The sequence below is a fragment of the Oncorhynchus masou genome, chromosome 21, assembly GCF_036934945.1.
Source record: "Oncorhynchus masou masou isolate Uvic2021 chromosome 21, UVic_Omas_1.1, whole genome shotgun sequence".
NCBI classification, from domain to species: domain Eukaryota; kingdom Metazoa; phylum Chordata; class Actinopteri; order Salmoniformes; family Salmonidae; genus Oncorhynchus; species Oncorhynchus masou.
In genome coordinates, this window is record NC_088232.1 from 36,509,511 (window position 1) to 36,527,588 (window position 18,078).

An 18,078-nucleotide genomic window follows, 5' to 3' on the forward strand; every position below is an offset into this window, starting at 1 on the left:
CAAGGGCTGATTTCAAGGTTTTACTGCTAACCTACAAAGCATTACATGGGCTTGCTCCTACCTATCTTTCCGATTTGGCCATTATTTGCTCGAATCTTTAGTGAATTTCAAGGTCAATCAAAGGAAACCTGTGAAAGCGTGCGTTATAAAAGGTTAATCAATTGAGGGCTGAGACGGGTCGAGGAGAGTAGAAGTGGCTGTGTGAGAGGGTCGAGGAGAGGTGGCTGTGTGAGAGGGTCGAGCAGAGGTGGCTGTGTGAGAGGGTCGAGGAGAGGTGGCTGTGTGAGAGGGTCGAGGAGAGTAGGGGTGGCTGTGTGAGAGGGTCGAGGAGAGGTGGCTGTGTGAGAGGGTCGAGGAGAGAGGGGTGGCTGTGTGAGAGGGTCGAGGAGAGTAGGGGTGGCTGTGTGAGAGGGTCGAGGAGAGTAGGGGTGGCTGTGTGAGAGGGTCGAGGAGAGTAGGGGTGGCTGTGTGAGAGGGTCGAGGAGAGTAGGGGTGGCTGTGTGAGAGGGTCGAGGAGAGTAGGGGTGGCTGTGTGAGAGGGTCGAGGAGAGTAGGGGTGGCTGTGTGAGAGGGTCGAGGAGAGTAGGGGTGGCTGTGTGAGAGGGTCGAGGAGAGTAGGGGTGGCTGTGTGTGGGTCGAGGAGAGTAGAGTGGCTGTGTGAGAGGGTCGAGGAGAGTAGAGGTGGCTGTGTGAGAGGGTCGAGGAGAGTAGAGGTGGCTGTGTGAGAGGGTCAAGGAGAGTAGAGGTGGCTGTGTGAGAGGGTCGAGGAGAGTAGGGGTGGCTGTGTGAGAGGGTCGAGGAGAGTAGAGGTGGCTGTGTGAGAGGGTCGAGGAGAGTAGAGATGGCTGTGTATGTCTTACCTTCACTAAGCCAGTGATTGGAACAGTTGTACTCTAGGGCTGACTGTGTGTGGTGCAGCGTTTTGGAGTTAGGGTGAGCTAAGCATCCGTTCTACTTTATCCATTCTCCAGGATGCCTGGAATGGTTTTATCTACCTCACTGCTCTATGCCCATGTGTCTGGTTGAGGGATTGACATTGAAAGTGAACCGTGCCTGTATGATCAGTTCTGGGGTCAGAGTAGGAAACTAGGATGCTGTGAAGTTGCGTCTTTCTTACCTCCTCCTCTAGTGTTCTGGTGTTTTCGAACTGCTCTGCACTATGTGCCTCAGCTTGGCGTTCCCTGGCCTCCAAGTCTGTGAAAATCGTACACACACAGTAACACACACGCGTGCGCACACACACACACACACACACACACACACACACACACACACAGACAGTTAGCATCATCCTGATAGCCAGTCTTGTGTTTTTAGGGGAAGAGTTGTTGAGTTGTAGTAGGCATAGGTCTGAGGGCTCACCTAGCTTGATCTTCTTCCTCTTAGCATCTAGCTTGTTGTTTCTCTCCTCCGCTTGTTTCTTGGCAGCGCATATCTTATCGTAAGCAGCCTGACACAGAGGAGAGGAGGACAGTTTGATGTGATGAACAGTTGGAGAGAAGAGAGAAAGAGGGTCTGGTGATGGTATGGATGGTGTGTGTGTCAGACAGACAGAAAGGACAGAAGTCTTACCCTGGCAGCAGCATCAGTCAGCACCTCTAGGGCCTGGGACAGCTGGTGGAAGAGATCAGCTGGGGAGCAAACACCAAGGACACTGTCATAAATCACTTTCGAAAAGCCACCTTTTTAGCCGGGCTTTTTATAAGTGATTGTTTTGCTTTCTATGTTCATTTATACATACTGCGCTGTACTTACAGATAACTGCCAAAATAAAAAAAACACTTGAGTAAATGAGTAAAAGCATGTGCTTCCACACAGGTGTGGTTTCTGAATGAATTAAGTAATTAACATCCCATCATGCTTAGGGTAATGTATAAAAATGGCTGGATAGAAAAAGAGAGCTGGATAGAAAAAGAGAGCTCAGTGACTTTGAAAGAGGGGTCTCAAAGGAGCATAGGGGGATGAAAGTGTGTGTGTGTGTGTGTGTGTGTGTGTGTGTGTGTGTGTGTGTGTGTGTGTGTGTGTGTGTGTGTGTGTGTGTGTGTGTGTGTGTGTGTGTGTGTGTGTGTGTGTGTGTGTGTGTGTGTGTGTGTGTAATGGGAGATTCTGAAGCAGCGCCTGGGACAGCATTTTCCATCACCATCAACAAAACACCAAATTATGGAATTTCTCGTGGAAAGAATTGTCGCATCCCTCCAAAAGAGTTCCAGACACTTGTAGAATCTACGCCAAGGCACCCATGAATGTGGTCTGGCAGCTTGTGGTGGCACAACACCCTATATAAACACTTTTGGTGTTTCCTTTATTTTGTCAGTTACCTGTACATTGAAACATATACAATCTCATATTCCTGCTCAGTGAGGACTTAAATGTAAGATGTGATCGAGGGGACTGTAGTGTATGTGTAGAATGTTAGCTTTAAAAACAACAACCAAATGGAACAAAGGCTAACAATACAAGGTAATGATAGTGAGGTGCTAACACGCAGGGGGAGGTCAGAGGAGGAGAGACTTGGTGGAGTGTGGAGGAAAGGACGGAAACGAGGCCGGGTTAAGAAACAAGCCAGCGTGTGCTCTGTGTGGCGTCTCTGTGCCAACGCGGGACCCGGGGCTGAGATAAACGGAGACATTTCCTGCAATAAAATGTGCCTGGAGTCTCACAAAAACGGGTTCCTCTAATGATCCACCCGCACTTTTCCCACAAACCCACCCGGGCCTCTCAATCCATCTCCCATTAGGGAGCCCTAAGGGGACACGGGGCCAATCAAGAGTACCACGCAAACCTCTGGTGCTCGCCTCTATCCAACCTTCCAGCCCCAGACCCAGAACCGCAAACCCCCAACCCATAACCGGCCCCATTACCGCACTCTACTGCTCCAGCTTAATCACTCAATTATGGGAGTTTTTTTCTTCTTCTATCTAACACGCATATACTTTTACTCCCTGTGAGGAAAGTGGCAAGTGGACGGGTCAACTTACCTACGCACATGGAATAGAGCTAGCTGAATCATTGGCCTGTGCAGCTCAGACTGTCACAGCACAGAGGGTGCATATATAAAGGTGGGGATGGAAGAAGACCCCCACCTCACCTCAACACCCCCCCACCATCCCACTTCGGGCTATAGTGTCAGGGCTCTTACCCTCTCATGTGAGTGGATAAATCACTGCATGTGATGTGAAAGTGCATATTCCTCACCATCTACTTTCCATTTCTGTGAAAACAGAGCGATTTTATGCCACTCAGTCCCCTATTACCCCATTGTTTCCCATTTATTACTTAAATCAGGAAGAGTTAAAAGGCATCCAGCAACTGCACAAACCTCACTTGAAAACATGCCTCACAAATGGGCCTTTTCCAGGGTGCCTTTCTTTTTTCACCTGACATAGAATTATATAGAAATTTCCAAAACTGATTGTTGACATGTTTGTTGGTTACAGGCCGCGCATTATGGCTGGGACGATACCAGTATTGCGATACTTCTTCCATGGCATAAATGAAAAACTTTTTGGTCCGTTAAAAACCTGCTGTATTTAAAATAGTGTGCTATAGCTTGGAAAATAAATGTGACTTTGGATGACAACATAATGTTTGTTTCCAACATTAGGGCTGTTTTTTAGGGCTGTTTTTATTTTACAAAGTTAAATCCGAAGTGTTTTGTTTCCTTGTCACAAAACTAACAAGTATCGCGATATTGGATATTGTCCCAAACATACTGGTCATACTGTCTGGCTGGGACTGGCCCAGGTAGCTGGAGGGCTTGTGGAAAGGCTCTCCTCTGCTTAGCCGGTCTGTAGAGGCCTGTGGCCGGCCTGTCTGGCAGCATGGCACAGAGGGGAGCAGACTGTAGAGGTTTTTTTATTTTACCTTTATTTAACTAGGCAAGTCAGTTAAGAACAAATTCTTATTTTCAATGACGGCCTAGGAACAGTGGGTTAACTGCCTTGTTCAGGGGCAGAACAACAGATTTTTACCTTGTCAGCTCGGGGATTCGGTCTTGCAACCTTTCAGTTACAAGTCCAACACTCTAACCACTAGACTACCTGCCGCCCTACGTAATCTAGTCAAGGGTTAAGGCGTCCTCATGCTTCCCAAACGAAACAGTTCGGAACAGTTTGTGCATACAGTGCCTTCGGAAAGTATTCAGACCCTTGACTAACATGTTGTTACAGACATATACTAAAATGGATACATTTAAAAATCCTCAGCAATCTACACACAATATCCCATAATGACAAAGCATAAACAGGTTTTTAGAAAACACAAATAACTTATTTACATAAGTATTCAGACCCTTTGCTATGAGACACAAAATTGAGCTCAGATGCATCCTGTTTCCATTGATCATCTTTGAGATGTTTCTACAACTTGGGAGTCCAACTGTGGTAAATTCAATTAATTGGACATTTTTTAGAAAAGGCTGCCTATATAAGGTCCCACCTGCCTATATAAGGTCCCACATTTGACAGTACATGTCAGAGCAAAAACCAAGCCATGAGGTCGAAGGAATTGTCCGTAGAGGTCAGAGACAAGATCATGTCGAGGCACAGATCTGGGGAAGGGTACCAAAAATTGTCTGCAGCACTGAATGTCCCCAAGAACACAGTAGCCTCAATCATTCTTAAAATGGAAAAAGTTTGGAACCACCAAGACTCTTCCTAGAGCTGGCCACCCGGCCAAACTGAGCAATCGGGGGAGAAGGACCTTGGTCAGGGAGGTGAACAAGTACCTGATGGTCACTCTGACAGAGCTCAAGAGTTCCTCTGTGGAGATGGGAGAACCTTCCAGAAGGACAACCATCTCTGCAGCACTCCACCAATCAGGCCTTTATGTTAGAGTGGCCAGATGGAAGCTACTCCTCAGTAGAAGGCACATGACTGCTCGCTTGGGGTTTAACAAAAGTCACCTAAAGACACTCAGACCATGAGAAACAAAATTCTCTGGTCTGATGAAACCAAGATGTAACTATTGGCCTGAATGCCAAGCGTCACATCTAGAGGAAATTTACACCATCCCTACAGTAAAGAATGGTCGGTTGCAGCATCATATTTTCAACAAGAGACAACTCATCTTCATGCACATTTTTTCACTTGAGAAATATTGCACCAAACATCCTAGTCGGATGCAAAATTGCGCGACCAAGATCTCCTCAGCAAAAACCGTCAAGATTAATAACAGATTTATTGAGTTATTAATTCTGACTATTATGAGGAAGTGTATACTGGCTACAGCGTCTGAAACTGGACACACGTTATTATTGCCACTTTTTTCTCATTTTTCAAGGCAAGGTGTTTTAAGGGAGTCTGCAAGGAAACGAGTCATTCGGTTTGCTGGGCTTGGCTAGGCACCAGCCGAAATGAAGCTTGCTGACACCTTTAGGGTGAGGCTTTAAAGAGGAGACTTCAGCATGGTCCCTGTTGACAGGGACACTGCACACAGGACATGAATATCCATCTTAACCTCCTAGTAATACAAGACACTGAACACACGCTATTCTCTCAATGTGCGTCTGGTCAGAATCATGGATGTGGCTGGTGATGATGGTGTTCAGGTTTTACAATCATCTACAGAGGAAGAAAGCCGACATACAAGGTGAGGAGAAATGGGCATTGTAACCTAAGCTTTACTTGTGCCATGTCTTTTTCACTAACCTGCTTTTGGGTTGTCTGGGTTCTTGTCTGGATGGCATGTCAAGGCTTTCTGTCGGTAGGCTTTCTTGATCTACAGGAGAAAATGGGAAAGTTAAATCAGAGTTATTGAGTATTTACTTTTTCAGTATGCATGGACTTAGGTCAGCACATTATTATTCTCATTGTTATGTCCCAGTTCACTATGTTCAGATGTCTATTGAAACTATAAAAATGTTTATCTGTGGTGAATTTTCCAGTCAAAAAACAAGTCACCCTTGTCCAATAACCTCCAGCGAAAAAAACCTGTCCCTAGAGTGGATGAATATTTTTGTAGATGCATACAGTTAGTTCTTCATTTTTTTCAGCATTGTTGGACTTTGTGGTAGCGACTGTATACTGTTGTTGTTTCAAAATAACGCCTACAGGGTTGTTTTTCCTGAATATTCTAAACCGCTGTATGCAGCTTGGCAATCTAGAATCGCTGAAATATATCTCCAACACCAATTACTCTTTTGCATGCCATCACTGGCACGAAACATAAATGTGCATAAAAATTATGGTCCCCTGGAAACATAATAAAAATAGTGAAAGATTGATAAAACAACAGGGGGTGGAAAAGTGTTCAGTGGTTGATAGGGAGTTTAGGTTCAATTTCACTGGGGGGCCCCATCAATATCTGCACCCATCCTTTGCTGTGCTTGTGATAATGTACTTTAAATAAAGATTGACTTGACTGCTGTCACCTTTATGCTGACAATGCTTTTTCAAGAAGGATAAATGTGGACTGTGTCGGCAGGAGAGGATGAGATTAGCTTCATTGGGGCCAGGAAAAAAAAGTTACAATAACATACAAACAGCGTGCCATTGTCATCACGAAATTGGGAAGGCAGCCATTCATATCTTGGGTCTCAAGCCAAAACATTTTAAAATATGAGCGACCAAATTAGGAAACAAAACAATACTTGAGCATTGCAATCTTAAGTGAGGTTTTATTCCTTTTTTTTTTTTTTTACTCTGTTGTTCTCTGGAATGTTAACCGCGTTTCTTCGGCCCTTCTGCACGAGTTAATGACATGTTTTTCATTAGGGGAAGTCTACTCCTCCAGCGAGGAAGTAGGGCATATTGAGAGAGAGAGAGAGAGAGAGAGAGAGCAGCTCTCTGAAGAGACAGGAAGTGCAGAGCACCCAGCTTTTCAAACCACTCCTCTATCCTCAGTACAGACCTCACTAGTAATCAGCCCTGCCAGCATTCTGCATGCTTTCACCTCCCCTCTTTCACCTCCTCTCACCCTTGCTGCCAATCAATCAGATCCTGTCCATTGGAACTGGATAGATCAGGGACTCCTTTCTGTTCTGCAGGCCTGGAACTTTTGCATTGGATGCCATCTACCCCGGCAAATGCAACATTTCCCCGTGTGTCTATTGTTTTGCACTAACAGGAATGTGCCAGAACATACTGTGCAGACCGACCAACTGACTGACTGACTGTTAGTGAACTGAAAAGGATATGGTAATAAACTCAGCAAAAAAATAAATGTCCTCTCACAGTTAACTGCGTTTATTTTCAGCAAACTTAACATGTATAAATATTTGTATGAACACAAAATTCAACAACTGAGACATAAACTGAACAGGTTCCACAGACATGTGACTAACAGAAATGGAATAATGTGTCTCTGAACAGAAGGGGGGGTGGGGTCAAAATCAAAAGTAACAGTCAGTATATGGTGTGACCACCAGCTGCATTAAGTACATCTTCTCATGGACTGCACCAGATTTGCCAGTTCTTGCTGTGAGATGTTACCCCACTCTTCCGCCATCCTCCTTAATTACACTGATCTGGCTTTAGGAAATTAACGGCTAGAGAAAAAGATAGAGGGAGGGTAAGATGGTAATATGACCGAATACAAACAGTGCAGCTATTCCCTCCGTAAGGCTATCAAACAAGCTAAGTGTCAGTATAGAGACAAAGTAGAATCTCAATTCAACGGCTCAGACACAAGAGGTATGTGGCAGGGTCTACAGTCAATCACAGACTACAAGAAGAAATCCAGCTCAGTCACGGACCAGGATGTCTTGCTCCCAGGCAGACTAAATAACTTTTTTGCCCGCTTTGAGGACAATACAGTGCCACTGACACGGCCTGCAACGGAAACATGCGGTCTCTCCTTCACTGCAGCCGAGGTGAGTAAAACATTTAAACGTGTTAACCCTCGCAAGGCTACAGGCCCAGACGGCATCCCCAGCCGCACCCTCAGAGCATGCGCAGACCAGCTGGCTGGTGTGTTTATGGACATATTCAATCAATCCCTATACCAGTCTGCTGTTCCCACATGCTTCAAGAGGGCCACCATTGTTCCTGTTCCCAAGAAAGCTAAGGTAACTGAGCTAAACGACTACCACCCCGTAGCACTCACTTCTGTCATCATGAAGTGCTTTGAGAGACGAGTCAAGGACCATATCACCTCCACCCTACCTGACACCCTAGACCCACTCCAATTTGCTTACCGCCCAAATAGGTCCACAGACGACGCAATCTCAACCACACTGCACACTGCCCGAACCCATCTGGACAAGAGGAATACCTATGTGAGAATGCTGTTCATCGACTACAGCTCGGCATTTAACACCATAGTACCCTCCAAGCTCGTCATCAAGCTCGAGACCCTGGGTCTCGACCCCACCCTGTGCAACTGGGTACTGGACTTCCTGACGGGCCGCCCCCAGGTGGTGAGGGTAGGCAACAACATCTCCACCCCGCTGATCCTCAACACTGGGGCCCCACAAGGGTGCGTTCTGAGCCCTGTCCTGTACTCCCTATTCACCCACGACTGCGCGGCAACGCACGCCTCCAACTCAATCATCAAGTTTGCGGACGACACAATAGTGGTAGGCTTGATTACCAACAACGACGAGACGGCCTACAGGGAGGAGGTGAGGGCCCTCGGAGTGTGGTGTCAGGACAATAACCTCACACTCAACGTCAACAAAACTAAGGAGATGATTGTGGACTTCAGGAAACAGCAGAGGGAACACCCCCCTATCCACATCGATGGAACAGTAGTGGAGAGGGTAGGAAGTTTTAAGTTCCTCGGCATACACATCATAGACAAACTGAATTGGTCCACTCACACAGACAGCATCGTGAAGAAGGCGCAGCAGCGTCTCTTCAACCTCAGGAGGCTGAAGAAATTCGGCTTGTCACCAAAAGCACTCACAAACTTCTACAGATGCACAATCGAGAGCATCCTGGCGGGCTGTATCACCGCCTGGTACGGCAACCGCTCCGCCCACAACCGTAAGGCTCTCCAGAGGGTAGTGAGGTCTGCACAACGTATCACCGAGGGCAAACTACCTGCCCTCCAGGACACCTACACCACCCGATATTACAGGAAGGCCATAAAGATCATCAAGGACAACACCCACCCGAGCCACTGCCTGTTCACCCCGCTATCATCCAGAAGGCGAGGTCAATACAGGTGCATCAAAGCTGGGACCGAGAGACTGAAAAACAGCTTCTATCTCAAGGCCATCAGACTGTTAAACAGCAACCACTAACATTGAGTGGCTACTGCCAACACACTGACTCAACTTGAGCCACTTCAATAATGGGAATTGATGGGAAAGGATGTAAAATATATCACTAGCCACTTTAAACAATGCTACCTAATATCATGTTTACATACCCTACATTATTCATCTCATATGTATACGTACATACTGTACTCTATATCATCTACTGCATCCTTATGTAATACATGTATCACTAGCCACTCTAACTATGCCACTTTGTTTACATACTCATCTCATATGTATATACTGTACTCAATACCATCTACTGTATCTTGCCTATGCTGCTCTGCACCATCACTCATTCATATCTTTATGTACATATTCTTTATCCCCTTACACTGTGTATAAGAAATTAGTTTTGGAATTGTTAGTTAGATTACTTGTTGGTTATTACTGCATTGTCGGAACTGGAAGCACAAGCATTTCGCTACACTCGCATTAACATCTGCTAACCATGTGTATGTGACAAATAAATTTGATTTGATTTAGATTTGATTTGATTTAAGAAGGAGAACAAGGCACCTGCAAGTTCCCGGACATTTCTGGGAGGAATGCCCCTAGTCCTCACCCTCCAATCCAACAGGTCCCAGACATGCTCAATAGAATTGAGATCAAGGCTCTTCGCTGGCCATGACAGAACACTGACATTCCCGTCTTGCATGAAATCACGCACAGAACGAGCAGTATTGCTCGAGGTTCATTCTTGTCATGCTGGAGGGTCATGTCAGGATGAGCCTACAGGAAGGGTACCACATGAGGGAAGAAGATGTCTTCCCTGTAACGCACAGCGTTAAGATTGCCTGCAATGACAACAAGCTCAGTCCAATGATGCTGTGACACACCTCCCCAGATCATTCATGATGGACCCTCCACCTCCAAATCGATCTCGCTCCAGTGTACAGGCCTCGGTGTAACATTCATTCCTTCGATGAAAAACGCAAATCCGACCATCACCCCTGGTGAGACAAAACCGCGACTCGTCAGTGAAGAGCACTTTTGCCAGTCCTGTCTGGTCCAGCGACGGTGGGTTTGTGCCCATAGGCGGCATTGTTGCCGGTGATGTCTGATGAGGACCTGCCTTACAACAGGCCTACAAGGCCACAGTCCAGCCTCTCTCAGCCTATTGCAAACAGTCTGAGCACTGATGGACAGATTGCGCGTTCCTGGTGTAACTCGGGCAGTTGTTGTTGCCATCCTGTACCTGTCCCGCAGGTGTGATGTTTGGATGTACCAATCCTGTGCTGGTGTTGTTACACGTGGTCTGCCACTGTGAGGATGATCAGCTGTCCGTCCCGTCTCCCTGTAGCGCTCACTTAGGCGTCTCACAGTACGGACATTGCAATTTATTGCCCTGGTTACATCAGCAGTCCTCATGCCTCCTTGCAGCATGCCTAAGGCACGTTCACGCAGATGAGCAGGGACCCTGGGCATCATTACTTTGGTGTTTTTCAGAGTCAGTAGAAAGGCCTCTTTAGTGTCCTAAGTTTTCATAACTGTGACCTTAATTGCCCACCAGTCGTTAGTGTCTTAACGACCGTTCCACAGATGCATGTACATTAATTGTTTATGGTTCATTGAAAGAGCAAGGGAAACAGTGTTTAAACCCTTTACAATGAATATCTGTGAAGTTACTTGGATTTTTACAAATGATCTTTGACAGGGTCCTGAAAAAGGGGCGTTTCTTTTTTTGCTGAGTTTACATCAGCAGTTAGAGAAGACATTTTATTAACTATCTGATATGAGCCTCCCCTGGCCTGAGGTAGTCTGGGTTTGACCTGGACCTGGTGTGCTGTCCAGAGGTGGATGGGGGCAGAGCTGGCAGAGCTGACAGAGTAAACAGCAGACGCGCATCTCTCTCCTAATGGTGACTTTTGAACCAGTTCAGTAGGATGGCGTTGTGAAGCCACACATTCTTACAGCCCTTCATTCAGGAGAGAATACTACATACAGTTATATGCAGGTCTGTGGAACTATTTCAAGCAGCAACACTTCCCCCTCAGCCTCCTACACCCTCTCCTCTGACTCTGGACTTCCAGTAAAACTGGGATAAACTGAAAACTATCGACACCGACCACTTATCGCAGGCATTTTGCTGATATCATTCATTACAATAAGTAGCCTATACTAGAGAAATGTGAAGCTTGAAATTAAGTAAATTTGCTAATGTGTGTGATGTTAATGGAACAATTGATGGCTACAACCATCAAACTAGTAGTAGTAGTTTAATTAAAGGATAATACAAAAAAAATTAAACAGATGTAAATTAATGTTTTAAAATTATTCTATTTATCATTATCTCATCAATTTAGACAATTTATTGAGATACAGATTTTCGTCCATATCACCCAGCTCTATCTTCCAGTGACAATTCTCTTTCCTTTCCTCTACTAATCAGTCAGTCACTTTCTGGTCTGCTGCCTTTTTTTGTCTCTTCCCCTCTCTTGGACCACCCCTTCCTCTCCTCATAATCTGTTTCACAGAGTTCAGCACATTGCCTCAGCCGAGGAGTGAGTCAGCGGCAGATGTCCTGTTGAGCAGCGAGATGAGCGACATGAGGAGCTCCTGAGTTACACAGCACTGCCACTGCCCAAGAGAAACACCCGGCCAGCTGAAGAGGTCAGGTCGTGTCTTCAACTCACATAGCAGAGTTTGCCTTCATCAGACCAATTTAATAGGATTACGTGTCTCTGTCATTGTGTAAGGTCAAAGTAGGTTTCTCCAGCTGTCTGGACATCTAAAGAGCTTTTAAACAAGTGCAACCAGGCAACAAGGCCGCTGTGCTGAAAATAATTCAAGCTCGAAATTGTAACACCGCCAGTCAATCAAATCCCCCCGAGAGTGGCTACCTCACCTCCCTGGGGGAGGAAGAGATCCCCTCTGTATTAATAACAGCCCATTTGGTGAATGTGTACCCCCCCCTGCCTCATCTCTCTATCCCTCATCTACCGCTGGCACATGAATACTGCTCCCCCAGCTCAGAATTTAGTTAAATAATACATGATTGCTCCCATCAATGCAGTAACACGCAAGCCCTAATTGAGGTAGAACCAGGATCCAAGTTTAGAGTTTGCTAATTCAGTGCTAAGTGAGAGTAGAAATCTCAGGTTGAGTGGCAGGTCCTCCCTGAATGAGGAGGGTCAATAACTGTGCCAACTAAGAGCCTACCGCTCATTACAGTTTTTTCCAGTGCTGGATATCCTAAATCAATTATGAGAGAAAGACCTCTTAAAGGATCCAATGAACCATAAGACTAATGAGGCCCAAGCTAGAATCAAGCCCATCCCTCACTCCTAAGCAGTGGGTTACTGTACTTTACTTGCAGTACCAGCAGGCACACAGTAGCCCAATGGTTGGTGCCTGATGAAATCAAGCTCTCTCTGCCACCCGCTGCCTGCCACAGTCTTTACTGCATGCCCACACCTTGTCCTCATTACCCCAGTCTGTGGTGACTATTACAGCTGACAACTGGCCCCAGCAACCACAGCACTGCCCCAGCAGGGCCCCAACAGAACCCACATGGGTGGTTGATTTGGTAGCTGCCTGCTTTGCCATGGGGCCATCTTCCTAAATTACACTGATCTGGCCTTTATATGAAATGATCAGCTAGAGAAAAAGATAGAGGGAGTGTAAGAAGGAGAAGGAGTACAAGGGAGAAAGAAAACAAAATGATAAGAGCTACAGAGCATGGGGGTATAGAGTGGAAACTGTGTGTGCGTGCGTCTGCCTAGTAAGATATAATTGCAGTTCAGCTCCCAAAATGCACACTGAGCGAGCATAGCTCGCCTGACAGGAACATTTGTTTGGGACAGTGATACAATTAGCGTGAGTGGAGCCTGCCAAGGGCCAGCTAAGTTAGCCACCCACCCACCCACCCAAGGAGAGTGTCTTCTTCTGCATGGATGCAGGCAGCAGAGCACAGGGGTAGGATAAGTGTCACTCTATTCCCCTGCACTCCCTCAGCTAGCTATGCTACAGTACCATGAGTTACAGCTGTTTGTGCTATGGAGCCCAAATGTTACTGCAGTCAGGGCGCCAGACACGAAGAGCGATAGGAATGAGAGGAAGGAGTTCCACATGCAATCGCTGCGTGTCATGATAACATCCACAAAGACATCTGCTGCTGAATGTCTGCACAGAACTCAGACAGCTAGATTGTTTTATATGTGGACACAGTCACGCTATATTGTGCTCTATTAGCCAACAGAAATAACACCAGCAAGCCACATACAGTAGCTAAATCTCATTGAATTTGTTTGTGCCTAAAATGGGTCCAGTCTTTTCCCTTCTTCTGCTCTCATAGTAAGTAAAACAGTCACATGTTTATCCCTGCAGATATGCATGACGATGTGGCTGAAAAGTGATAGCTCAAGCTAACAACGAACATTCCCACAACTTTAGAGAATGTTCCCTTAAGAGTCACATTAGGTCATTAATTAACAATTTCATAGGAATGTTCCGGTGATGTGCTAGGAATGTTTACAAGAGACCATTCCCTTAATGTCCAATTTAAATTATCCAGAACGTGGTTAACATGTTTTCAGAACTTAAGATCTTTACTAGCTGTCGCCATTGGTGTCGGCTAACGGGGATCCTAATAAATCTAGACACGTTTCATGGGAACATTGCAAGAACATTCATGTGTCCAGTTCTGAGGGTTAGGAGAATATTCCATCAATGTCCAACCAAACACAAACAGAACATAGACCCGTTTCTTGGGAAAGTTGCAAAAGCATGTTTATAAAAAAAATATACACTACAGTTCAAAAGTTTGGGGTCACTTAGAAATCACTTAGAAATTCTTCTTTTTGAAAGAAAATCAAATTTGTCCATTAAAATAGTAAGATATAATTGCAGTTCAGCTCCCAAAATGCACACTTTTAAAATTATAAAACTGGATTAGCTAACACAACGTGCCATTGGAACACAGGAGTGATGGTTGCAGATAATGGGCCTCTGTACGCCTATGTAGATATTCCATTAAATATCAGCCGTTTCCAGCTACAATAGTAATTTACAACATTAACAATGTCTACACTGTATTTCTGATCAATTTGATGTTATTTTAATGGACAAAAAGTGCTTTTCTTTCAAAAACAAGGACATTTCTAAGTGAAACTTTTGAACTGTAGTATGTATGCACACACACACACACACACACACACACACACACACACACACAGTCTTGTTACTGTTGCCGAGCCAATAAAAGCCCTGATTGGTGAACCAATGATCCATTCATTAGTCTTTTCTGTTAGCAAGGATTATTGATACTCACACACACAGTGGTTAATATGCATATGGGTTTTCAATTTACATATTTTACACATTTTGATATACATGATTGCATTTTGCATGTCGAATTAATCAATAATTATTATTCAACATCTCCTCGCCTGGGTTGGGAACTCACAACCTCTTGGTTCATGGTACATGGTACACTGAACTTCATGCTACGCCACCATGTAAGGTATCAGTTAAATCTGACTATACTCTCATCATTGATTTTATTCACTTATTTCAGCAATTTAAGGGAATTCTGTATAGTTGTCCAATGTTGGTGGGGCATATTAACCTGTTTTAATAATACTCCTGAATCACTATTATAAATAAAATATTTCCCTAAGTAAATCTCAGCTCTGTTAAAAGTACACTTCAAAGTGCATTTTCCCTATTACTTACATCTATCAAGTTGTTTTACATCTACACAAGTGCCCAAGGACGAGGGGTTAGGGTTTCTTCTGGACAGTGCCTAACTATACTGGCCTAATAAGCACATGCCCTACAGATATCCCTTATTGGGAAAGTGGTTAGGGCGTTAGTCATTGGTGCTGGTGGCCTGGTTTCGAGACCGGCTAGGGGAGTCACCCTACTGTCACATTCTTAGCACTATACACTCACCGGACCGTTTATTAGGTACACCACCCCATTCACAAAAATTGATCGCTCCTACAGATAGTGAGTCACGTGGCTGGTTATATATAGCAGGCAGACAGGCGTTGAGGCATTCAGTTACTGTTCGATTGAATGTTAGAATGGGCAAAACGATCCAGTATCTCAGAAATGGCTGCCCTCCTGGGCTTTTCACGCACGGCAGTGTCTAGGGTTTACCAAGAATGGGGTGACAAACAAAAAACTTCCAGTCAGTGACAGTCTTGTGAGCGAAAACTATGGTGTAATTTCAGTCTCACAATTTGAAGTTCGCATGGGGGCATGTCAAGAACGTGGAAAATAATGTTGAGCGCGGGTGGAGAGAGTTCTAAGTTCAGATAAAAATCTTAAGGGCACAGAGGATCATGTTGAGGAACAGAGATAGTTGAGAGCTCAGACACAAATGTTGATTGGCCAGAAAGTGGAATTGAGAGCAAGAAGTAAAGTGTAGAGCACAGCATCTCCCATTTCTCGGTATACTTGCCTGCGCTCTCTCGAAATGTAGCTGTGCTTGCGTGAAATTATCTCTGTGTGCTTGCAAATCTACAATGACATGTTAGTCATGTTACTTTTTTTTCCTGACAACTGATGCACAGAAATGTTCTTGCATCATTCCCATGAAACGTGTCTAGAACATTAATATGTTACATTCTAAGATCAGGGCAACCATGTTCTGTGTATGTTTGGTGGGACATTGATGGAATATTATCCTAACCCTCAGAAAATGGGACACTCAAACAGAAGAACATTACGGTAATATACTAATTCTAGGGAGAACGTTTTTTTTTTAAATCTGCTTCCAGATAACGAGTCACTCAGTGATGTGCATAAACCACAGGTTCCGAGCTACCAACTCCAGCTCCCTGGCTATAATATCAGGAACCCAAAATGAGAGGAATTTCGATACCAGAGATAACGACAGATCATTCAAACCAGGAGGAGTAACAGGAAGCCGGCATACGTCAGGGAATGGTTTACAAGTTGTGGTAAGCCCACATTAACATGTCCTTGGAGGGGTAATTCCTCTCTCAATGATAAACAGCAGTCCTGCTGGTGTAGCATTGGGCAAAAACAACTGCGACAAAGTAGCTGTCTTCATAGATTTCACCACTTAGTTTTAAGGCCTTCCAGTCTCCACACGCTCACTTGTGTACGTACTACAGCAAACTATCTATCCTGACCATCAGTAGACCTCACAGAACTTGACTCTCCATTTCGGGGACTCTTTCTGTCAAAGCCACAACCACTAACTTCCCCAACATACTCCTCTGGGGCGGATGGGACTTTGAAATCCGATTAAGAAATTAAGTTCTTCCCTCAATTTGGCAGCAATGTTAATTTTCTTCTGGCCTGCGGATTTTGAGAGCTGGAAACTTAACAAGAATGTGGTTGTGAAAATTACTGGATTTAGGGACACCCATGTAGGCTTATCACCCATGGAGCATGAATCTGAGCAGCTAAAATGGGACAAGGGAAGTGGAATCTTCACAGAGTAAACCCAATACCTATGTCTGCACATAAAAATCAAATCAGACTAACCTGTTACATTCTGTTTCAATTGGGTGGAGCAGCCTTTTGCTTGAGCAAGCAATCAAACATGATACTTGTTGAACATGCAGATTGCAGTACAATTTATGATCTGCAAACAAAATATATTGAGGCAGATCATTTGTTTCTTGAATTGATCCAAATGCTGGCTCAACCAGTCCCGTTTTGAAATAACTTGAGAGAATAGTGCTACCAGAGACAGTGGCAACATGATCTATTGGCTAGGTTTATAAGCATGATTTGTTATTTCAAAAGACATCTGGTCCAGGTGGTGTTGCCCTGCATCTGCATGTTTCCTTCATATGCTATGCCAGGGGTGTATTCATTACGGAAACCGTTTAAGAACCAAATGGAAGCAAACAGCAAAACAAGCGTTTCTATTGGACAAATTCAGGTAGGTCCCTTAGGCTGTTTCGGAGACTGTATTGTAACCCACATCGGCAGTCATGACCGCAGTAAAATTGCACGTTACCATTGAGTCATGATAATCTCCTTCTGCACACTCTGGACATGCTTTGGTAGTACCCAACTTGCTAACCACCATCGGGTCCTAAGTCTGGTACTCAGGGCTCTATTGTCCCTCTAAGGAAGCACTCTGACATCAATGCAATGGACATTCACATCAAACAATTATCAAAACAGTAGGCCTATCATACTTTTTAAACTCACCTCACTGTGATAATCAAGTTGAAGAAAGAAGTTCAACAGCAGTTTGAAACAGTGTAAAACATGGTTGTTGTGGATGTTGTTTCGAAGCCTAACACAACAGAAAGTGCTTTCTAAGGTGATAATTCATTTTAAAAAACAGCCATATGCATATTAGAGCTTATGCATATGCAAGGTTTATGAGCCCAAGCCCCAAAATAAACTGAATTAAAACTATGATTGTGCCATTATACAATACATAGCCTACCGCACATTATGCATGGAAGAAAAACAAATCAAAATTGATTAAATAAATCTTTGGTACATAATTGGTCTAGCCTATACTCCAAAATTAAACAAATTTGACTCATCTCCTTTGAGTGAGGACTGCATTATTATGCATACTGAATGGACTTGTGCACCAAAATGTCTATCCATGAGTCTGGTAGAGGACATGGCCCTAGGCGATGCTGTTGGTTTATGGATTATGCAGGGTGGCTTGCTGTTAAGACTACAATTAGTGAATTTGTATTTGATTTAGAGTAGCCTAGTAATAGGGACATTTATTTTCAGAATTAATTGAGTGACACATTATCTTCAGCTATACAGAATCTCACCACCATGCATTTCCATCTCCTCCTCTCACTCCTTTATATCATTCTTCAGCGCGCAGATGGATTGAAACAGTTCAGTGAAATATGTTTAGTTGCGAAAACTTGTTACTATTGATGTTCCCGAACAGATTTCACTTGGTTTCC

General features: G+C 44.5%; 1 protein-coding gene across 2 annotated transcripts in view; it reads right to left on the reverse strand.

Annotated features, from left to right (window-relative positions):
* Positions 1–18,078, reverse strand: part of LOC135508256 (dnaJ homolog subfamily C member 17-like) — a 59,562-nt gene that overhangs the window by 32,997 nt on the left and 8,487 nt on the right. For both annotated transcript variants that reach the window (XR_010450774.1, XM_064928320.1), the window contains exons 2-5: positions 5,649–5,718; positions 1,573–1,631; positions 1,363–1,450; positions 1,118–1,194 (exon numbers count right to left, since the gene is read on the reverse strand). Coding sequence is in view for 1 of the 2 variants with exons in the window: in XM_064928320.1 (XP_064784392.1) it covers positions 1,118–1,194; positions 1,363–1,450; positions 1,573–1,631; positions 5,649–5,718 (294 nt within the window). In the remaining variant the exon portion in view is untranslated. The remainder of the gene's footprint in view (positions 1–1,117; positions 1,195–1,362; positions 1,451–1,572; positions 1,632–5,648; positions 5,719–18,078) is intronic.